Source organism: Meleagris gallopavo, chromosome 7, assembly GCF_000146605.3.
Source record: "Meleagris gallopavo isolate NT-WF06-2002-E0010 breed Aviagen turkey brand Nicholas breeding stock chromosome 7, Turkey_5.1, whole genome shotgun sequence".
NCBI classification, from domain to species: domain Eukaryota; kingdom Metazoa; phylum Chordata; class Aves; order Galliformes; family Phasianidae; genus Meleagris; species Meleagris gallopavo.
This window is the reverse complement of record NC_015017.2, coordinates 35,054,585-35,079,086: the sequence shown is the minus strand read 5'-3', so window position 1 is coordinate 35,079,086 and position 24,502 is coordinate 35,054,585. Positions and strand designations below refer to the sequence as shown.

The 24,502-nt window shown below is 35.4% G+C and overlaps 1 protein-coding gene across 1 annotated transcript; it reads right to left on the bottom strand.

Moving 5' to 3' along the window:
• On the bottom strand, nucleotides 1–24,443 carry SLC35F5 (solute carrier family 35 member F5). Its single transcript, XM_019617346.2, is given in 18 exon segments — nucleotides 1–1,124; nucleotides 1,690–1,778; nucleotides 2,223–2,377; nucleotides 6,314–6,404; nucleotides 8,393–8,552; nucleotides 9,012–9,062; nucleotides 9,065–9,115; nucleotides 9,443–9,507; nucleotides 10,052–10,139; nucleotides 10,842–10,923; nucleotides 11,861–12,051; nucleotides 13,358–13,439; nucleotides 14,912–14,974; nucleotides 16,633–16,776; nucleotides 18,107–18,248; nucleotides 21,632–21,707; nucleotides 22,355–22,425; nucleotides 23,746–24,443. Coding segments are annotated over 14 exon segments (1,440 nt in total). The 5' UTR covers nucleotides 18,242–18,248; nucleotides 21,632–21,707; nucleotides 22,355–22,425; nucleotides 23,746–24,443; the 3' UTR covers nucleotides 1–1,124; nucleotides 1,690–1,696.
• Nucleotides 24,444–24,502: the final 59 nt, after the last annotated feature.

Sequence of the window (24,502 nt, the reverse complement as noted above, 5' to 3'; positions counted from 1 at the left end):
TTAATAGAAGTGTCTTATTGTCCAGAAATTGGAAAATGTCACTGATTTATTTCAAATATCCTTGAACATAATTATTCATAACTTCTCAGAATCAAATAAGACAAAAGCTACAGTAAGCTTTCTACAGCTAAAGTAGAAGGAAGATACAGGTTGTAAGGAAAACAATCAGTTTTAGAATAAATTTATTAATGCAATTGGAAAAAAAAGAAAATCAATGCAATTATTTTTAGCTTTCACATTGTTTAGTAGATTGCTGTAGTGCCAACCCACAACTGAAAATTTTAACAACTTATTGGGATCTCTTTCCTAAGTTGGCAACTACAGAAATGAAAATTTTCAAATTAAGCCTTCTATATGAAATCATTTGGAATCTTGATGGTTACAGAATTGGTCTTCTTAAGGGATTGTTTTTGAGAACGTACATCCAACATACTGTAATTATAAATATTCTTTCATTCACTAAGATTTTAAACATTCCAGATCAGTAGAAACAAAAGATTTTTAAACAGCGGCACCCACTGCCGTTACAAGGCTTCTCAGAATGGGATAAGACAATATATATGTAGTGTTCCAGGACTGTACAAAGATCTTGCCTTAATAATTACAAGAATTCACTTAATAAATTATTTTACTATTTCCTCTATTAATATGCAAATAGTTTATACAACATAAAAAAGTTAATTTGTACCTACTACAGGTAACGTATCTATTTAGCTTTTCATCTGAAAGCCTGTAAGACGTGATGACCTGCAAACTTATTTACATAACTCATTTGAAAGTGTTTTTTTAAAATAACCTTGTCCAGCATTTAACAAAACTGAGAGTTAAAAAGAGAAAGAAATCACTTAACAGCATTCATTTTCTTGATTTTGTCAAGTAACTTCACCAGCTCAGTGTAGTAAGGCAGGTTGGTTGCTCAGATGGACTAAGATCCCCTACATTGATATGCATGGAGTAAATTTGTTTACTTATAAAATCAGATGAAAGCAAGAAAGATGTTTAGAGTTTCACAAGAACAGAAACTTCTTATTTTTACTAAAAATTCAGAATAGGCACTGAAACATTACTCCTTTGGGACTTTTCCAGAAGATTGTCTCTTCACTAGGCATCAATCCATTTTTAAACTAAGCAAAAAAAAAAAAGAAAAGTTATCAGCACTACACAATTAAAGATTACAACAAATTGCTATGCATGCTAATTTCCATCTTATAAATAAACTAAGGAAAGAGCTTGTACAAAGTTTAAGACATTATGATAACTCTTGTTAGTACATTTTTAATTTTGCTCTTATATTTAAGCAACATTGGGAAAAAAAAGTACACTTCTGATCATTCAATTTTCTATGTTATTGGGTAAAACAGTTCTAAACTAAGTCTGTCTCCACACCATAATACAGACTCAACTACCTGTAACTTCAGAGCTTTGTGTAGTGCCCCACCTTATTATTTTCCAAACTCCCAAGGTATTCTTAGGTAATACTGTTGTAATACACTGCATCTTTACCCACTGAAGGCAGAAAAAAGGTAAGAATAATGCTTGGTGTAGAATAAAAGTAATTTTGACATTTCTTTAAAATTTTACCTATCAATTCAGAACAAGATTAACTGGATACTCTGGAAAGAGGTGTTTTTGTGTAACAAATGCCATCATGAAAAATCAATCCTCACTTTTTACTGTATTGTTTATTACCTTTTGCCTACGAACAGCAGCTATCTCCATCTTGTGAAACACTATGCATAGGAATAAGACTTTCACACTGCTCACTTTCTTCTGGCATTCTTAAAAGAAAAGAAATATTTTTCAATTACATGGTAATATGTTGGCTACAAAACAGCCCATTTATTAAGTACTAAGTGAGTGACAGATGTTTGAACTGCAGCCATAGCCAAGACATACAAATCTCACTCACAAAGTTAACACATTTTTCACTGTATGTTCCTGGGTTTTGCAACTACCATAACAACATTAAATAAATAAAACTGCGATAGCTACTAAGAAACTTCTTTGGAAATATGAACAGACTTCAGGTACTCCCGTTTTCTGAGTAGTGCATAGGCTGACACATGGATGGGCAAACACTGATCAAAAGAAAATTAACTACTGAGGTCCACCTTAGATGAAAATAGATACAGTATGAGTGCTGTGGCTTACAGAAGGCGACGGCATACCAGAAAGGCTAAAGGAGAGATGAGATTGGGAATGGGATTTTGTGGCTACCCTACCTCTGAATTCGATGTTTTCTACAAATAAAGGCAAAAACTCTTCTGATTCCCACCATCACGGGATCCCAGTTGTTATAATGACATAACAGAGTTACGATGAAAAAAGAAAAAAATACAGGGACTGCTCCTGCAAAAAACAGCCAAGAAAACTGCACCTGGAATCAAAATACAAACATCAGTCACTCAACAGTGTTTCTAAAAAAGCATACTGTGTTTTAGAGTTAATTATTATCAAACCAACTTATAAGCTTAAGGTGTACTTTCAGTTCTTTCGAATTGGTTGAAATCCTACAAATATTTCCACAAGTTATTTGGTACAGTTTCTACAGTCACTGCTACTTCTAATAAGTGAATAACCTTTCTTCTGTTCTGTACAGCCAAAAATACAGTTTGTGCTGCGGTGTGGATACGCTCCCATTTTAGGTTATAGCTATCTATTGGATCCAAATGAGGAAGACTCTTGGGACACTTTGATAAAAGCTTTGACAAGCAGGTCAGACAGAAGAGCTCACCTCACAGATCTGTGCACCTGACCATTCACTGTGAACATCCTGTCTGAGCAGTCGCTGCTGAAATCACTGCCCACAAATAAGACTATGCAACTCACAAGTTACCATTTTTTTTCGTTTAAAAAAAAGCAGAGCACATTACTTGTCCAATTTGAACTAAATTCTCTTTGTACCTTTGCTACTACTAGCAATCACCATCTGAGACAGTTTTAAACTTAGAAGGCTACAGAAGTCAAGGGTGCAAGAATTCTGAGTGCATAAGAAACACCGGTAGGGCTAACAGAGCAATGAAACATAAGCACAGCTCCCTCTGGTGGAAACATAATTGGAGATTTCGGAGGAAAGAAGTTACAGTTTTAATACCTGATACCAAGTACTGATGCTCACTCTCAAAATCTAATAAACTGCAGTTGTTAGATGTGGGATGAGGCATCACTGGCAGACAGCTGCCTCAGAAAAATAAGGCATTGGATTTACCCTGAGGAAGACAAAGCAGCCTTCTCAAACAAGGCAAAGATGATTAAGAAATAGCAAGTAGCAAGTATGTGGGACAGAACGTCCAGAAAGAGACAGGTGTGGCAAATGGAAAAAAGGGGGGATGAGTGGAAGAGGCAATGAAGATTCAGGTTATGAAAGATGCACATAAACAGAGACAACACAGGGAAGTGAAGATTTAATAGTGAGGAATATGAAAAGAGCAAATGAGATACAAGATATGAAGGAAGTAGATTGACAGTTAACTATATGTGGTTGGTTTTTTTTGTTTGTTTGTTTTCCCCATAAATACCAAATACACATTATTTTATTATTATTAAGTAATACAGTGATAATAGTGATAATTGTAAAGGGAGTTAAAAATGTCAGTTCCCCTCAAGTTACCAGTACCAACTGAAAGTCATCCAACAAAGTTTTAAGAAATGATTTTATTTCAAATGCCTTAATATTGCATGAGTACATGAAGAAGAAATTTGTTTTTAATGATCTGGGCTCTGTGTTTACTCAGGTTAATAACCTAAAGAAGAAACACTTTCTGGAGAATTAGAAAAGCATATTCCAGTGTTCAGCATACTCCAGAAGAAAGTTTAGATTAATTACTTCAGAAAACAGTCTAAGTTTTCCATATATGTATAAATATAGTTGTATATTGCTATATCTAAAAATGTATTTGCACACACAGTTCCATATCTAAAATGAGCAGAGATTAACACATACTTAAAAAACAACTATTTTTGCTACTAAAACCTGCTCACATATAAACCTCTTCCCACCTCACTGAAGTATTCTGGTTTTCTCTAAAATATGAAATTTATGTTTTCCCCCATTTGTTTCCTTAATATATATCATGAACTATTTACATCCTTGTTGCAGTTTATATCACAAGTGGACACTGCAGGTTTTAACAGCAAAATGAATGCACTTATCCTACCAGCGAGTGCTTTATTATAGGTGGAATAACTGCAAGCTTTTGCTGTATTTCCATGTTGAATACTTAGCTAATACTAACAAAAACAAACTGAATCTTGAATGTTCACCACGTAAGTATTTTTATTCAGGGTTTGTTTCTCCTTTTAATTTCTAATTTGACTTTCCCTTTATTATTTTTATCCTTCTATTTTTCTGCTTTACTTCCTCAAAATCCACACTGACATTAGGCAAGAGTGAAATACAACTTTGGTGGGTTCTTTTTGGCATGAGCTATTCTAAGTGCAAAGTTCATTGACTAATTTCTTCTGTGTAAGTGTTGTGCAAAAAAGTACAACCCTAAAAGAAATAGAAGAAAGCTCATATTTAAATGAAAACAAGTCACAGGTTGTACTACCACAGATAACCATACGAGCCACTTTTGTTCAGGAAAGATACTACTCAGGAAACACTCAGCTTAAGTTATATTCCAGATATTGCCAGAATTTTTGTCTCCTCATGTTTTCATATTGTAAGCTCTGTGTGAAAACTCAACACAGCCATATTTGCAGTCAAGAGAAAAATCAAAGCAGTGTAAGCATACAGAAGTCAGACTGCAACCATTGGTCTACCTGAAATTTCAGGAGTAGTACTGTATGCTTTGTTTTGAGTTTGAATAGTTTTGTCATTTTAACTTCTACCTTCAGCTAAGCTATTATGTGAGTAAGTTCCTTCCTGATTCACACGAAGATTTATCATCCCAGTTCTTTAAATTCTTGTACTTTGGTCACAGACTGTAGTTAGGCTGAGGTGCTCAAATGCTGACCAATTCACACTTTTCTGCCCAGAGAACACATTACCAGGCACATAATTTTACCTCCAGCTTTCTAAATCAAAAAAAAAAAAAAAGCCACCCATAACACCCTCTTGCAGCCTCTCCATCCCACACAGGTATATGCACCCCTAATGTAAATGAAATACAGGTGTTACCAATGGTCAAAATGCAAGCAAGCATGCAATGGCAATGCTTACAGGTTAGCAATGCTACAGACACCTGCATCTACACTGAGAGATGTGAAACTTGGAGCCATGTTGGACAAGGGGGGGATGCCCTGTCAAAAAAAGTCACTATCATAATTTCAATGAAGATCACTTGAACAATAAATGCATTAGAAAGAAAATGAGTTTGAAAGCTATTTCCAAAAAGTTAAACAGATGGTTTAACTTCCAAATTAAAATTTAACTTTGGAAATTAAATTTTTAACAGTATGGATTTAAATCCAAAGTAAAGACCAGAAACAAGTAACTGATCCTGCCTTCAGGAAATAGAAACAATTCCTTGGCTTCAACTTAAAGACAAAAAGACAGTAATTGTATGCTTGGAAGATATGCAAAATAATAATTATTCATATTAAATGAAGAATTTTATATTCTCTGCCACTGATTAAATATTAAATTCAAATATTCAGAATTGGAATTCATGCATAAATACTTAAAAACTGAAAATTCTACCCCATCAGCACAAGAAGAAAAACATTGTTAAAGCTTTAAGAGTAATATAAGCTAACTTCATGTAGCTTCTATTCTAAACTGGTTATCTGAGTTTTTCCCTTTGTACACAGGGTTTATCCACAGTTACTAGCTCAGCAAGAATTGAAAGTTACCAACTTCAGTTGAGGACAGTTACATGAAAGCCTAACATCCACAACAGCCTAACAATGTGCAATCAAGCCTGGTAGCTTTTACATGCCTCTGCAATAAACATATAGGATTTTGATTTCATCATTAATTGAGTATTTTCAAGATAGGCAATTCTGTCAATGCCTTAAGATGCACTGTATTTAATTCTGAAAAATTCCTGTTACAGTACAGCATTTCACCAGGCATTATCAATGACTTAGGGTACTTTTCATCCAAGCATCATCTTAATCATATCCATATACATATATATGTACACACACTAAAGTATGCAAGTGATGAAGTGCAAAATTACTATAGCTGTCAATATAAGGAAAGGATTAATTATAATGCAGTTCAACAGTTCTTCACAAATGACAGTAAAAGCAACATACTACTTATTCTATACATCATTTAAAATAACACTGCCATTGAATTGGAAAAAAAAAAAAAGGAGAGAAATCTGAATCTGTTACCAGTGCTCAAAACTTAGCAATACATTACCTTTTGCATGCACATGTCAGCTATTATGGACAGAGGTATCGTAAGGCTTAGAGCAAGTGTGCCTATCAGTGATGAGGTAAGAAAGCAGCCCCTAGAAAATAATAATTAAAATAGTAAAGAAGTCTTACCTCAAAGTCAAAAGACAACTAAAGTAATACATCAAGCTGCAGAAGGAATTTGATTAAGTTTAACTTTCAGTTATTTATAATAATCAGAATTTGTGACATCCATACTGTCAAAGATTTACAAACTATATACACTTCATATGTAGCTACTGATGCCTTCAGGAATTGGGTTTATTTCCCATACAAATCTTCTGAGATGCCTGAGGATGCACTACCTCACACACAGTGACTTTAAGTAGAAAAATCTGCATTGTGTTCTCATCTTGAAATAATTTAGTATCAGCAATTAAATCCAACTTGCCTGTCTCATTAATTAAAAAAAAAAAAGTTACCTGTGTCAAGAAATCTTATCCAAAAAGATAAATATTTTTGACCAGTAGAGAAATTAAGTTAACAGACTGTGTCTGCTACAGTGCACTCTTCAAATCATTCTTCTGAGTTTCAGTGAGACTTCTCTGCTTAGTACAAGTGGTCTCATCATATTACATAAGCAAAAAACGTAAGACTTCTAAATCATTTGGTTGCAAAATAAATAAATAAATAAATCATTCTTTCTGTTCTTAAGTGACAGAACAACAAAACTGTGTGCGTGTATCAGTAGCAGCCACCGAAAACTAACCTTTCTTCCCAAATTTATTTGCAAGCAGTGTTCAGTTTTGCAAAGTACCGGTTTGCTGAATAGAGTTGGAAAGAAAAAAAACCCTCAAAAGTATATGCAACTACAGCTCTGAGATAATACTTCTGCACTTTGATGCAACCCAAATGCTCTATAAATAAGTTTAATTGTCTGAGCCACCTTGATATCAAGTGAAATGCATACAATACAATTAAAATATGACTGCCCTAGGCAGAAGTTGTCAAGTATAAAGTAAGTCTCCTTAGCAAACACTTCTCTATGAAACAGTGCATTCCACCATGTGAAGAAAATGAATACAAGATGCTATCTACCCATTTCAAATCAATGATGGTCACTAGTGGGCTGGGGTTTTCCATATCAAAGGTATCTGGATTCTTTTATTTCTTTGTTTAAAACAAAGTCAGTTCTTCTCATCTTTGAGAAGCACTGAAAATCAGTGCTAGCATGTTCTTACCCCCATGCCAGTACTTGATTTTGAGACAAGCCAACAGTGTTTTCATTGTCTTCGTTAGTTTTTTAATTTTGCTTATATTGAAATTGCATTTAATCTTTTTACCAACCAATCCTGTAGTCTACACTAACCTTATATGAAGGCATTAGCATCACAAAAGTATTTAATCAAAAAACTAAGCAAAGTTAGACGAGAATATATTCTGCAATACTTTTCAACTAGGACTGGTTAAAAAATTGCCAATAAATATAAAAACATCATTATAAAGTTTCCTAAATAACACTGTCCCTCCAGGAGATACACAAAAGTTTTCAAATCTGCTATAGTTTTTGAGATTTTCACCTAAAAATCTCCTGTTCCACCCTCTGCTGCAGACCAATCCAGACTTATTCTATCATTAAATGAACAAAAGGTAGACTGATGTATGAATTACCATACTTTGGTGATTAAAGCATTTTAATGTGATTTGGTGCAGTATTTCTCTGAAGACTTAAACAAGCACATCAGCTACAGAATACTTATTTGCTGGATTCTGACTCATATTTCCACACAGTCTCAGAAACTCAGAAGAACTGTTAAAATAGAAATTCATGCCATCCTATCACTACTGTGAATCTATACTACCAAGTCTTTTCATCTCAAAATGTGAGTTCCATAGTGAACTATGCACACAATATCTTAATAAATTCTCTATATAACACACATCACTTGCTCTTTAAACAGCTCTTAAACAGGACATCGTGATTGAATGGATGACACCCTGCAGTTCAAGCTAGAAAGCAAAAATCCTACCAATTTAACATCCCAATATTTGCTGTCACAGTTAAGACAATTTATACTGTGAAATTTACATGAATAGCACATACCATAACCAGAGGAACTCTGACAGAACTGTTCCAATAAGGCCATTAATGACAATGCACATCCATATCAGTTTACTGGGAAACTCAAATGCTTCAAAGCCAGTATAGTGAAGCAGAAAAAACCCTGGCCATAGCAGCAGTAGATTGAACAGTCCTACAAAACCTGAGTATAAAAGCAATATTAAGTTAATACAATTAAATATCGTTCAGCATCAACAACTGAAATCTTGAACTTGCTATTCTGACAACGCACATACATATGCAACAAATCAAGATTTTAAGTCTTTCAGAGAGAGGAATGTAAGAAACTTTACCTCACACTAACAAACACCACTTAGAACAGATATTTACAGTTTTGAAACTGACAAGAAAGAAATCCACTGAATCAAAAGAGTCTGTCCACATTCCTACAGGTAGTGTTATCTGTGATTGTTGGGAGTACAAACAAGAAACCTCTCACACAACTAGTTTCCTAAGTACTCATTAACCATGGCAAAAGCATGCCTTCTCTACTTCCACTGCTCTTCTAAGCCCTTTAACTGTCCATATATGTTAATTGCATGAAAGCAAAGAATTTAATCACACTGAATTAAAACTTTCAATAACATTGTTTTATTCTTACCAAAGAACATTGGTATATCGAGTTTATCTTCTCTATCTACTTTTCTTTTATCATCACTATGTACACAGCATACAGCATTGCTCCTACGAGAGACCAAAGGGAACCTGTGAAGATGAAAAACACCAGCTTAAGACACGTCACTTGTCACATGCATTAGGATCAGCTATTCAAAACATACCTATTACAAAGTTGTCAGAGATACACATTCTTTGTTATGGAATCCATCGCTATGTAAAGAATATGGAAAATGCAGAAAGCTCAAAAATGTAAACACTGAATCAGTTAAGCTATAAACTAGCTTTAGAAGTTGAACCTACAGAGACAGTTTGTGAAGTGTCAAGTATGAAACAAACTTCAGTACAAGATCCTGAGTATTATCAAGAGATGGTACTCATCACCGCACAATCTACAGTTATAAAGTAAGTAAATACCTATTGTATCTCTTCCAGGAGATTTCTCAGATCCAGAAAGGTTAACAAGTACCACACCACCAATGCTAGCAAAAAAAGAAGAAATGCAAAATGCTACTTAAAACACAAAAGATTTTTTAAAAAGATGAAAAAAAGGAAGAAGAAGAAAAATTTCATAAAAGAGTTCAACCTTTTCATGGTCTTAATTAACCATAACAACTGACTTTTGGCACAGCCAAAAGAAATACTATATTGTTAAGACCTGATCCAAAGATATAAAACAAACAAAAGAAACCACTCCCCCGTACAATGCACCAGGCATCTAATAAAGCAGGCTGACAAGACATCACATGTCAAGTCACCTCCATTTTTCCATTATACATTGAGAAATCAGAGCTTAAAAAGTAACCACACATTTCCAACAGAAACTTGATTAATCTTATTTTCTATGCAAGCATGAACCTGATAACTGTTCACAATATGCAGTATTTAAAAAGACATTTTCCTCAATTTCTCTGAGGAGCTAGGATTTAAAAGCACATCAGTATATTGTCACAAACACCATAGGTATGTTTGCCTTCTCAGCATATCATAGAGTTTTTGATAAAATGCTCTATTGCATTATCTTACCTTAAAAAAACTGCCAATAATTTGGACAGAGTAAATCTATCTCCACTGTTACTTGGAAAGACTGCAGCTAAGATTAAAGTAAAAAGCCCTGCAAGACAAAATGAGAAGAGTTTGTACAATTCAGTTTTGCTACTGGTTTGCTCAGAAAACAGCACTGATACTTTATGCTTTATATTTCACACACTCATTTCAAATACATGATCTTAGCACCCATCATTTTAAATGGAACTGTTATGAAACCAATACATCTTGATCTGAATCCTCAAATGAACAAATGAATACACACACCCAGAAGAGCTGACATACTAACAAACAGCCTGAAAAGTCAGTGTGTTTTTTAAATTATTTTTTATAAAGCAACTCAAAACAGGAATATAATTTTAAAGCTCATATTTGAAACCTTCAAAAAAACTATAAGGATATATATACAATATTTAGATTAGGTTTAAGATCTATACACCCAAAAAGTCTTCTTTTAAATTACCAAGATAGCTTCACTCTGGATTCTATCTATTTGACAAACGTTATACCACCTTCCTTCAAACGTACTTTAATTATAGACACACACACATACACTCCTCAAAAAGCAAAAGGCAGGGAAATCATAAAGAAAGCCTAAGACTTCGCAATTGCATAGTGACATTTAAAATAGATTTTTTCAAACAGTTTTAAGCCTCATCGTTTCCCCAAAAACACAGCTAAAGCATTACAAGTAATGTGTACACAACCAAAAATAATTATATGTTATAAAGCTTTATAATGCACATCTAATTATGTAATTGAAACCTACCAGAGGTTGAAGACAAGATATTAACTATGGCAACTTGGGTATCTGATAGAGCTTCTTGGTAAGAGAAATTTGCCAAGAACCACTGGAGGATGAGAAAAATAATTTTGTGATTACATTACTGACAGAGACAAAATTAGAACAAAATTAAACCAACCACATTCAGCTACATGTATAATAATGGAGTAATATACTTCAGAACTTCAACATATTTAAATAACATAATGGTAACACATTATCTAAAGGTACTTCTATCTTGAAGAACTTGCAAAACAAGATAATTACTGCAGATGGGCTGCAAAGAAATTTCCAGAGATACATGGGACATTAGTCAGCTTAATCTTCGTTCTAAAAAGCAAACAACACTTACACTTAATGCTTCAAAAAACTTTGGAAAGATTCATGTCAGTCAGTTCCCTCAAATATAAAAAGCAGCAAGTGCTTAAACATTTCTTCATTTACACCTCATTAGGAAAACCTCAAATTCACAAGAAAGTTACTCTCTGAAGTCTTAGACAAGGCTAGTTGTACTGTCCAAGAAGAAATACACAGACATGCTGTTAGCAGCATCCATGAGTGGGATGAAAAGGATTTGTTTTGAACGTAATAACTTCAGTCTAGAAAATCTGCATGTGTGTATACATGGAAATACATTCAGACTGTTTTCACTGAAGCCTGTGTAGATGTTTAATGCAGCAAAATCTGGAGTTACATATCCAATATTCGACAATAGGACCTGAAAGCATGGAAATCATTGTATATCTTTTACAACTGACCTTACAGCTAACTAGAACCCCAGGATTTCTTTCTGTTATCCTCCTTTCAAGGAGTTGCACGCTTATGTTCAGCAAGAGGCAGGTTTTATTATTGACAATATTTTTCAGAAAAAGAGGCATAAAGAAAACAATTCCTCTCAATACAGATAATTTTCACTATTATTGTACAATTTTTAATCGCATCTACAGTTTTCTGAAAAGAAAAAAAAACAAAAAAAAACAAAAAAACAAAAACAGAACACATACCACAAAGCAAAAGAAAAAGCTAATCTTTGCTACTTGAGTTGCAGTGAGCTTTCCTACAGTTTTTAATATCGATTCCTGCTCCTTAACTGCTGGGTATGACATGCGAGACAACTTTGCTTCCAGCGCGTGGCTCGATGGGAGCTGCCGAATCTCCATGATATTACTGAACCTCACACGAGGCTTTTTGGGAGCTTAAGAGAAAAAAGAAAAAAGTTGCATGTGATCATTTAACTTCTCAAGCCAACACAACATGCTAATAAAACTATGATGTTTTAATTGATTGATCCCAATCAATCCCAATCTATGACGAGTTTTTATCCAAATAGAAGACTTCCTACTATTTTTTATTTCTTACAGAACTGTTTTGCCATTTGGTAGGTTGCTACTGAGGCAAAACACAATTACTGCTTTAAATCAGTACAATTGTCTATCAAAAAAAAACACAAAAAAACAAAAACAACCCCACATCATTGAAAACGGCATCTTTCCTATCAAAAATACCCACAAGACAACAATGAAGTTTTAGTTAGGGATTATTCTGTACTGATAAATATTACAAGCAAGATTCTAATAAAGAAAGTTAACCAAAAACTACACACAACTATACCTAACTGCAAGGCCAGTTATTCAGAGTATAAGAGTGTCCAACAGTTGTCAAAGCTTAGCAGAGATCACAAGGTCACTTCCTCATTTGAAATCCCTAACTAATCAGAATATCAACACCAGACAGTTCCAGATTTCATTTATAAGATTATTGTAGCATTATTTTCCTATGGAAAGAAAACATTACACGCTACATATAAATATTAACATGATTTGATATGAAACCTCATTTTCCAAAATACAAAAAAAAAAAACAACCTTCTAGCTAAAGCAATCATCAAGTGATTGGTACCTGCTACCACAGGACAGCAGAGCCTAACAAAGCAATTCTAAAGATGTCATTTCGAAACTAACAAAGAGACTTTCCCCTTTATAACCAGGGACTCTTTTGCTGAGGATCAGACAACTGGACTCTTTGACAGCCAACACTTCTTTAATTATCTGGGACAGCTAGGCCTGTTTCAGCTACTATCACGTGATAGTAAAGCTCAAATAAAATCAGAATGCACATAGACTGGTAAAATTCTTACTTTGACTGCTTTGCTCCTGCTCTAAAAAGGACAATAGCTTGTTTTTCCAGAGGCTCACTGCTGCTGGTCATACAAGCCCAGAAGGAAAGAATCACAAGTACTGAACCCAGCTGGTCCCTTGAGATAAACATAGGCTGGATCTGTAGTGACCAAGAAAGGTAAACTGAACAACAGGCCTATGTTTTCTCTACCTGAAAGTAAATATGAGACTGCAATTCATGCATCATGAGATTTAAGGGGAAGAGGGAGAGAGAAAGAAAAGGAAGAAAAATGTAAGTCCTGCAACATGACAGTAGTTATATCAACAAAGAAGAAAATAAATCAAAGAATTAGCATTTCAGCATTCCAGAAAATCTTTACTCACTTTTCTCTGTATCATTATTATTACTGCCACTCTTTTCAGTTGGCAAATCGTGGAACTTTACAGGAACATATAAAGGTTCGCTCTGAAAAGATGCAGTGTAAGTAAAATACAATTAAGCAGGATATTTAAATTATAAGCAGAATTAAATTCTTCAAAACTAAACACAAGAAAAGACTGATGAATACTAAGAAAATCATTTTTAATTGAATGTCAAGAATGCTCATATATTACCTACACATTACATTCAATACACTGGCATCTGACAACTGTGTGCTTTTGAATATATCCATCATGAACACAAAGGTCATCCCTGAAAAATTAAAACCTACTGATTTAAAATTAGAAAATAACTCAAAAAAAACAGAAGTTTCATAGATCTATAGCCTCTGTCCAAACACAAAGCTAGAAACAGAAAATACAGCATATCCATATAAAAATGGATCTATTTGAAACTGGTGAACTACAACTAAAGGTCAAAATACATGTCTGGGAACAGAACTCTGGTATTCAAGATACTTTGCAGGAGTTTCAACAAACTTCCAACAAGACAAGAGTTAAGCTGCTTATTAAAATTAAATTAATTAGCTGTAGGAGTGAAATAATAAAAATGTTCCAGTAGCTGCATTTTTATTAGGTTCCTTGTTTAGGACCTAAATTAGGGATTTTTGTGAGTGTTTAATGCCAAATTGTTTTACAATGAATCCTATTTCTGGGGTCAGGTGATCTTAATGCATTGAGCAAATTAATAAGATTATTTTCTAAATTAATAAAATAAATGATGAGTAAATAAAGTTGAAATATGAATAAATTAAGTTGAAATAACAATGAATTGATGAATACTTCTGAGAAATATCTCTTCAACTTCTCAGTCAGTATAAGATACATATTACATATTGTAACTTGTCAATGCTCAATTGCCATCCCTTAACCTATTACAGAAACTGTGAGCTTCACATCAAGTTCTGTGTTTTGAATTAATTTCTGGATGCAGATTAAGCAGCAGTCTGTGAGCAACAGAAGCATAACAAATTGTCATTTATGGACAATGAAAATCACTACAAAATGCCATCTGGCTTATCAGCAGAATACCAGTACTGGCACTTGATTCAGAAACTGCAACACTTCATCCACTGGAAGGAAGAAGGCAGTCCATTGCTCTCCAACTGCAATGCAGTAACACAGCATACAAGATACTCAACTAACTGAACATTGTTTATTTGTCTTGAAAGTTGTTTGGCTTTCCACTGGTTCTCAACATTTTGCTTTGGCAGCTACTGATCTGAATATCTAAACATTTGCATGTTGCAATATAAATGTTTATTTCATAAAGTACGACCGAAACATTTAAATACATGTTTCATTGAGCTGAGAATCTGTATTTCCCATAACGTGTAGTAACACTATTTGCAGTACTTATTAGTAATATTTAAGTTACTATTTTTCTTTGCCAAAAGGTATTACATAAAAGTAGATCACAGTTTAAAGGCAAGAAGTCAGGATAATGGTGTCACGTTAAAGTATAAAGCACCAACCTTCATAAATTAAGGAACTTACCAGAGAACTGTTTACAGCATTATCTGTTGTACAAGCAGCAAAATAACCTTCAGCATCTGCAAACTAATTAAAAGAGCCTTAAATATAACCATCTATGGTGACACTATTTTGAGATCAAGTTTTTTAATGTCTTTCCCATAGTTTTCATAGTTACAATTCCTTCCACATCATCCCCACTCCAATAATCAACTAGGCTTAGAAGTTCAAAAAAATAACTCAATTTCAGCAATTCCCTTTATCTTGAGTGACCCCACTGAATGCAATACCCAGGTACCCAGCAGGATCAGGCTGTTAGAATGCCAAAACTTAAGAAGTTCAGTTAATGAGACACTCCCCTAAGTTATTGCACATACATTACAATATTCTTTTTGTTTCTTTTACTGAGAAAAAACTCCTTTGCATAAAAGCATGGAACTCTTGACTTAGTTTTAACAAGATTTCAATTGGGATGAGGTCAGCTATTATTTTTCCTCTTCCTTTCCACAAGCTAACAAGGCTGTTACCCCTGTTCCCTGATTGGCAGTTGGTTGTTTTACAGTTCTGGTAATAAATGGTATCTGCTAAATGAAGTTTTTGATGTAGAAAAGGGCTTACAGTAAGATGTCTTTACCTAAACAATCACAGTTGAAATAACAATCCGTAAGTTTGCCGTTTTTGTTCAGGTTGATAAACACAAGGTATTTTAAAGGCACTTGTAGTAATTACATTGTTGAATATAATTATAATAAATATAAATATAATATATAATAAATATAAATATAAACTGCTTGAAAAACAAAAAGGCTCTGCAAAAAAAATCAGTTCACAAAATGATTGCATCATTACCTTCGACACAGCACTGCACTCAGTGATAGCTGTACGTGTAGTGGTTATATAGCTATCAGTGAAGTCTGACATATTCAGAAGGACTGAAATGAGTTCTTTTCATACAGCTCATTTCTATGAAGAGATGTTATTCTCAGATCACCTTTTCTGTTATTTGAGTGCAAGAATAGAATCAGGCCGAATGCCTTACTGCTTCCTGAGTCCTGCTGCTCAGCATTCTGAAATGCTGGCACAGAACAAGTACTCTTCAACATCTTTCACTTCCTTAGAAAGTGCCTCTGTTTCTGTAATAATTTTAGAACTCTAGCACAAACTGTGCCCAGTTCTAGGCTGAGCAACAGAAGGCCATTCACATGCATTAAAGTTACCAAGTACAGGGTTAAGAACGGAAAAAAAAACGATTAAAAAAAAATCATGGCTCTACAACATTTCCTAAATACAACTTTAAAAACCTCAAAATCTCTTCAAAAAAAAACAGTTCACAGTTCTGCCAGAAATAAAAAGGGTCATTAATAAAATTTATGTTCAAATACTAATTCAATTGGTTACAGATGTAGGGGAAGTAGAAGGGCCCACAGCAGTGAGGCTCATCAGCTCTTCTTGAAAAGAATCATCTCCTGCAACCATTTAAGATTAACTACAAGGCTAAATGGCCAGTTTAGCTCTGGCTAAGTAGAGCATTTCTCATGATTCCTCACATACTTCATACTTTCCTACTTTTAGTTTCTTACTCTTGAGGCTATTATGATCATCTACTCTGCCTGTGCCAGATTCAGCTTGTAAATGCTTGTCTTAAAACATTTATTTAAGCAAGCATGCAATTTTTGATTGCCTATTTTAGATTATTCTATACAAACTTCTACAACACTAAGCAGTTACAAAGTTAAAATACTTACAAAAGCTGCATGCCTTCCACGAAAACCACGAGTGCATTGTTGCCTCCATGGTTTCCAAACAATAAATCCCAAGAGGTATAGAACAAACATAGATGTTTTTGCAAATGTACTGAAAAAAGGTTTGTTGTACTTCGTAAAAACATACTGTGGAAAGAAAATAATTGCAGTATCCAAAATTACTGGTTATGTAGGAATTCATGACAGTGAATGAACAGTTTCAAATATATATAAATAAATGAAGTTGAAATAACAAAGAATGAAACAATGAATACTTCTGAAAAATAACTCTTCAACTTCTCATTCAGTATAAGATATACATTACATATTGTAACTTGTCAATGCTCGATTGCCATCTCTTAAGCTATTACAGAAACAGTGTGAGCTTCAGATCAAGTTCTGTGTTTTGAATTAATTTCTAGATACAGATTAAGCAGCAGTCTGTGAGCAACAGAAGTATAACAAAAACAGGACAGTCTGGTTTCCAAATATCAATGCTCCAAGTCTTGGCAACCACGATCAAAAGACAAAGGGTCCTACCTGTTCTGGGGACACCGTTCCCCAAACCATCTTAAATAGCATCTTGTAAAGTACTACACCACCAAAGGAAAGCTACTTTTTACTTACTAACCAATGTACTGCTTTGCTACTGAACTCAATTAGGACTAAAAATGCACTTATATGCAAATATTCCTAAATAAAAGACCAATTTTATAGGCAGTAACGCAGCAATTGCAGACCAGAAAACATTATTTTCAGTAACATTTCAGTATCAGCAGCGTTTCCACCAGGTCATTGGAAAAAATGTCATATTAATAACAGCATGCTAATGCACACACACTTTTATATGTCTCATTTCAAAACTGATAATGACCATAATTCCAACTGTTTAGGAACTTGAATTATTTATTAATTTAGAATTTATTAAAAATTCAATTTCTATTGCTAAAGCTCTGCTTAAGGTCCGAAAAATTAATGTTAAGTAAATTCCAGGCCAGTTGTTGGACTGAATATATGACCTAATTACCACAAACTTTTCCACAATTACAGGTTGTAACTCCGTAACACACAAGGCCTTGGATCCTAGACTTGTGGATGTTCTGTACTGAAGTCTACCATACCACCTAACCTGTAGTGCCACAATTCATTTACTACTCACATAAAGTTTAGGTATTACTTAATCAAAATGGCAGTAAACAAAATGAATTCCCTAATTACAGTACATTTTCATGAGCTTACTTTGTTTTGTTTTAAAACTGTCATTAACTTCTTCTGTACTGAAGCCAGTAGTCACCAACTTGAGCTTGTTCATAACTTGTAGCATATACAGGTGACTTCAGTAACCTAAAGGCCACTGTCTTCCCCTTACTGAAAAGAACGTAAAGAGGTTCAAACCTACTGAGTGTGAGGGACCGTATTCCCTCTGAGCTTTTCCTCTTAAAGAGGATTCTTTTAAGATGCATGGAGCAATACTTACAGAAGTGAGTTCTGAAGAGGCAACCCATATCACATCAACAAGGAGAAGAATGACAATTCCTAGAGCCATTCTTCTACGCTGAGAAGATGAACTGCTCTGGGAGCTCATTCGATTCATGATAAAAACCCACACCATTTGTAACCTATTCAGTATTAATAAAGGAATAAAACCCAGGAGATTACAAACAGCAAGTTAAAATAAAATAAAAACTAAATAATAAAACAAACAAAACCCAAAGCATTTCAAATATATGAGATGGACCCACTATGCCAGGAGATACATGCTAATGTTTACTAAAAAGTCTGTCTTTGACAGATATGGTATGAGACTTTCAGAGAGATCTGAGGAATGATTACAAAGTAAATCTAGGCTTTTCAACAATTTATCTACTGGTCTAGCACTGAAGCAAGCAGATGAAGCATGCAGCATGCAAATTCCAAAAGCACGTTGTAAGTTCTGCGTAAGGTAAAACTGCATTTCTGTAAATTCAGATACTCCAAGGAATTCGTTTGACAAAAAATAAAAATAAAAAACAACACAGATGACTTATGCACCTCAAACTTTAAATATCTATTTGATAATTCATGAGGTATAGGCAATTTTTCAAACAACAGGTAAGCACGCGTGCAAAAAAATGCTTTGCCTGTTAAAAGGAAAAGCTCGAAGAGCTACGATTCTGACAGTGACTTTGCTATGTTACATATAGCAATAGCCACCTAAGAACACTTCACATACTGAGAAATCAGAACTACACCTACAAATTAGGTTTAAGCTTGTCAGCTAGCAAAAAAGTGCCTTATGAAAGCCGCACAGAAATTACAACTTGACATTCAGATTTTTAAATACAAAAGCCTTTTTAAATTCAAATACACGTCTCACAGACCTTAGAAAATATTTGTTCACAGTAGCAACAGTTCTCAATGAGAGCAACTCTGGTGAACTATCAGGAAAGCACAGCTGGGTTTAAATGCTTACGGGTCAACTGTTTCTGTTGAAAATGAAAGAGTACTGAAAGAGCAGAAGCATGCAGCAAGAATTTGCATTTGGAAGATGATTATTTAGAATGAAAACAGTAAAATTATGTGCAGGAGATGAGCACAGCAGCAGTGCATACACCAACCTTCTTTCCTTTTCTTTCACAAGGCAGAGTACTTCTGTTTTATTCAAAGCACAGAGTAACCACAAGAAAACAGAACTGATATTGCTTGGGTTGGCCAAAATAGTAGCACAAACTGACTTTAGAGGGCTTGACTTTGCAGCAGTTTGCATTAAAATTCAATGTTAATTTAGTGTTTTCATTAAGTGTGAAGAGTTCAATAAATTCTTTCAAAAAAAACCCTTGTTTTTAATCCTGCTTGTGTTTTAACTCAAGTATTAATCATGAGCACAACAGATCTACATGCACTATTATTTTCAGTAATGTTACCAGAAAGTGATTCAGTCTTGTCATATTGCCTTACAAGTCCCAATTTTAAGTCTTAAACTTAGGAAAACCTCAAATTTTATCCTTAGAAGTCTCAAATACAAGTTTAGATATGGGACAGAGTTGGATGTCTCTCCTTCATTAGAAAATCAGTAACATATGCATATGGCAGTTCCATGATTAACATTAATTTATTTGCCTATTTTAATAAAATGTATTAAGAGTTTATTTGCTACAGAATATATAGTGTTTCTTGCTGTTTATCAGCATAAAAAACTCAAACATGCACCATCGTCAAGTAGCCGAAGAGTGATTCACCTTTTTGGAGCAAATCCCAACTCTTATGGTAAAGACAGATGAACTGCTCTGTTAATACAGTTACAAGAGTTTAAATTACACTTTGATTTTTCCACAAGTTAACAATCACTCACTGTCTTTTCATTATTAATGCATTTTTTTTATGACCGTGCCAGTGCCACTGTCTTCAGTGAGGAAGCTGCGTGATTTTTTTTTAATTTTTCTTTTTCAGACAAGCCTTTTCTTTGGATTAATCACTTACATCTTATTTATCACACAACCATAGGGGTTGGAAGGGACCTCTGGAGACCATCTAGTCTAACTGTCCTGCCAAAGCAGGTTCCCTAGAATGCAAAAATGCTTTTGAGATCACGACCCTATTTCCCACTTTTGTTTCATGTCTTTGCCACTTTTGCCACTTTTACTAACTCCATTTCTCAGAAGAGCTTATTTCCAAAGAAAAAGATTACCAAGCAGAGTTCCTGAAGTATAATTATACTACTAGATCTATGCTGAGACATTCCATGTGTGGGCATTAGTTCTGGGTAATTATTCTGCTTTCCTGATAAAATGGTGGGTTTGACAAAAGTCTGTAGGACAGGAGCAAAGTTATGAAAGACTCTGCAAGGAATTGCAATCTCTATTCAACACAGAATAAAGGAGAAAACATTTGTTTTCAAAGAGAAAAAATAGGGATATTATTTTAAATCTGAGCAGTCTAACAAGAAGGTTGTAGTGCTTAGAATTTTGTGAGGGTTTTTGAGTGTTAAGGAATTGGTTTAATAGATACTGTGTACTATGGTGTACCAGCTGTGTCGCCATTTTATTATGACTAATCACCCAACCATTATATTAAGTTTTGTTGTATATAGCCTACAGATCATTCACACAGTTGCATTACATGCAGCCAAAATTGAAGCTGGGCATCAAAAAGTTATAAAGGATCTATAAGAAAAGTCTAATTCCTTGTCGAGCTACAGGGTGACAAAAAAACAGTGCTAAGATACTGCAGAAATAGAAAACTACTCCATCCTTTCACCACTTACATGCTGTGGATAGTTAGAGGAAAGGTAGGTGGAAACAGGCATGAATTGGCTAATGGATTTGAGATCCCTACATGACATGCCCGTACCCAATACTCTTCTGTTCACACCAGACTGCTCCAAAGCACACAACCTGTGCCTAGAGACACTGAACATTCTGTAGTTGCTTGTTAGGCTTCCACAAATCACTTGCATTAGGATCTTTCAGTGGGAGTGGAGACAAGGACAACGGAATTTCTAGTACTCTGTGGCTTAAGGGTTACATGAAGTCATTCAGAGCATAAATAGGTTACATCATTTCTTTCCTACTTATACACAAGATTAAAAATTCAAATTAAAAAGAACATACTGATTCCTAAATGCTACAGTATGCCTTACATTACAGTAATAGCAACTACTACTTGCTCTTTTGACTACACAGTGTCTCCTTAACATTTTTGAGTGCCTAATTAATCGTTCTTTCATAAGAAGAAAAAAAGCTCAAGGACAGACAACTAACAAGTCTCGATTGTGCAGTAAAATGCATATTCCAGCTAATAGGTGACCAAAAGAAAGTAACACTTCACACAGAATGAAAGCGATACCAACCAGTATTATGGGAAGTTTTAGACACGCTATCCTACTTACTGATAAAGAACAAGTACTCCCAAACTTGCAGTGGAACACAGTTATACACATTTCTCCATATTTGGCTTCTGCACAATGACAGCAATTAATCCTAATAGAAATGAATATAGAAAGATCTACTTGACTCATACATACCTTGCACAGTAAGCGTAAAACACAAACAGAAAACGCTAACACATTTGACAGATCATGTCACAGTGATGATAATCTCCTACAGAAAAAAAAAAAAAGCTCTGAAAAACTGTGTATTATACACTTAGATATGCTAAGGATTTTCTAAAATTAAATGTCCAGCTAGCATCAACTGCAGCTCAAGTCCTATATGTTAGAGGCATATAGATAGAGAACCTTAACAATTGGTCCAATCAAAACACTAGTAAGACACACTGAACTGCATGAAAACAGGATCATTTACTGTAAGGTATGTTCCAAAGATCACTGTCCCTTCCTTCCTTATTAACAGAATGCAGGCGGCTCCTATGAGAAGGAAGCCAACAATACTGCTTCTACCAGACACCCCTCCTGAAGAGCAAAGCTTTCTCCTTTCAGAATATTCAATTAATGAAGTGCATAGAATTATGATAAACTTTAGCTACCAGAAAACACATAGTTTAAACAGAAGTGGTGAGTTATAAGTAAATGCAATATTTCAGCCTGTTACATCTGGCAGATACTTTAGCCTTTGTTTGCTTTCTGTTTCCGTTATTAGGAAATACACTTTCCATGTTGTATGACTTCTAATACACTGGGTGAATGTAAATATTTAAGGGAATGTTCATTTAAATGCAACTCTTAATATCATTATAATTTTCAGCAATTATTATGGCTACCTTTTTAAGCCTTTTCAATTTTATTTACCATTTTAATAGTATTAGAGTTGGGATTGCCATCTTGTGGAACCATTTCTCAGCCAGCTGCATGAAGATCTTCTAGAAAAAAAAAAAAACACGTGAAAAAAGCACATTTATCAATTCTTGTCATGTTGTTGCATTTTGCTTTTCAAATAGTAACAGTATCCTATATCATTTCATTCACCACTTCAATTTATGGTACTCAAAAACAAAAAAGATTTAAAAAACAGTATCTACATAACTCCAGTATGTGCTCAGCTTGCTGCTTACACTGAAACCAGAAGGCTAACAGCTCACCCAACTCTTATTACACTGAATGGGCAAGAAGTGACTACGAAGGACACAAACTTATAACTACAGTGATACTTAATGTGCAAACTTGTTTCTACAGCACTACACATTTCAGCGGACACATCATCACTTTTTCTGCTGCCCACCCCCCATCGAAGGTTCAGTCCTAAAAGAGAAAACCACATGAAGTTCACAAGATGTGTAAGCGCTTTTACTGTACTGATGATTAGGAAAGAGATCCTGATGAGTAAAAGAACTGAAAAATCATTCTAACACAGGAGCATTGCCTCTAGGTGGTTTTATGAAAAAAAACTGAACTCCCAAAGAAGTATTTCAGAAGAATAACGATACCCAGAAGAGAAGTCCAGTCACCAACTACGAAGAGAGCAACTTAACTTGAAATTCTTCCTTGTGTGTAAAATAATCTTGTGTAAATATAATATGAAAGACAACATACCAAGGTTTACCCACAGAAGGAACAGCTTTAGTTTTTCCAGTTTTACTGGCTGCTCCAATCCACAAGTTCTGGGGGAACCCCCACTCCTTGAACATGTACTGTCACCATCAGGTGATTCTCATTTCATGTTTGATTACTTTCAAGATAAGATAAACAGAAACAGTGCATTGCCTCTTAGTAGAAGAAGAAAAAAAAAAGACTGAAAGTAAACTGGCTGAAATGTTAAACTCATCCTTCTAAATCTGGAAATGCACATCACAGCAATGTTAGTCACACAGCTTTGACCTGTGCTCTCAAGAGGTACCACTGGATGATAGTAAAAGCCAGAGCCTTTGAAGAGATGGAGAGGTGAGGCTTATGCAGCTTGACAGCCGTGCTCACTGAAGCCCTGTAATCCTCACTCGGGACAAGCTTCCTGCAGAATACAATGAGGCAAAGGACCTCATTTAAGGACTAAAGCTTTTCGTGCCAACACTGAGTGCTGCAAGTAAAGATCACCTTTCTCAGCTACATAAAGAGTTACACAAGCCCAAAATATGCAAAGATAACACTCTAATTCTATTACCAACAACAAAGAGAGTTAAAACTTAGTTTACATAAAGAGATGCTTTAGAAATCTGCTTGCATACAATACTGGAAAACATACATACAGCATCCCAGCATGACTACGTGCTGCTGGGCATGGACATCTATCGCCACATCAATCATACACGGCAGCTTCAGGCTGAAAGCCGGCAAGTAGGACCGATGTTGCCTGGTTCTTCCTTTCCTCCAAGAACAGAAGAGAAAAAAAATAATAATAACGTCAGGCTGCCTAAGCTCTTTCGATGTAATCACGTGCAGAGCAACAGACGTCTGTTAGACACCTGTAATTACACACTTAGAGCTCACTAGGAACAAGCGACATCTACTTCACCATCTAATCGAAAGCGAGACCTAAACATATCGCCGTGTGTCACAGCACAAACAGCCACGGACCTCTGACAGCGGCCGGCACGCCGGCCTTAGAGTCGCACGTCACCCCTCGGCCCTCCGAAGGCCGAGCCCTGCGGGCAGCCGCGAAACCACCGCTCTCACAAACACGAGTCCGAACGGGCTCTTCCCTTCCGGCCCAGTTGTCTCTGGGTGAAAGCGGCACGAACAGAGGAAGGGGAAGCGAATTCCCTGAACGCGCTTAGAACGCAGTGGAAGGCTGAGAGCAACGCGGGGACCGTGAAGGGGGACGCGCGGGGTCCGTCCCTGCAGCCACGCGTAGAGCGAGCAGGGGCGAGAGCCGGACAGGACAAGCGGACAGAAGGACGGCGAGGAGGGACCTCCGGCCCGTCTCGCACACGCGCGGCCCCTCCGCCGCGCACGACGGGAAGAGGAAAGCCGCCCTCGGGGCAGGCGGCGGAGCGAGGCGGATCG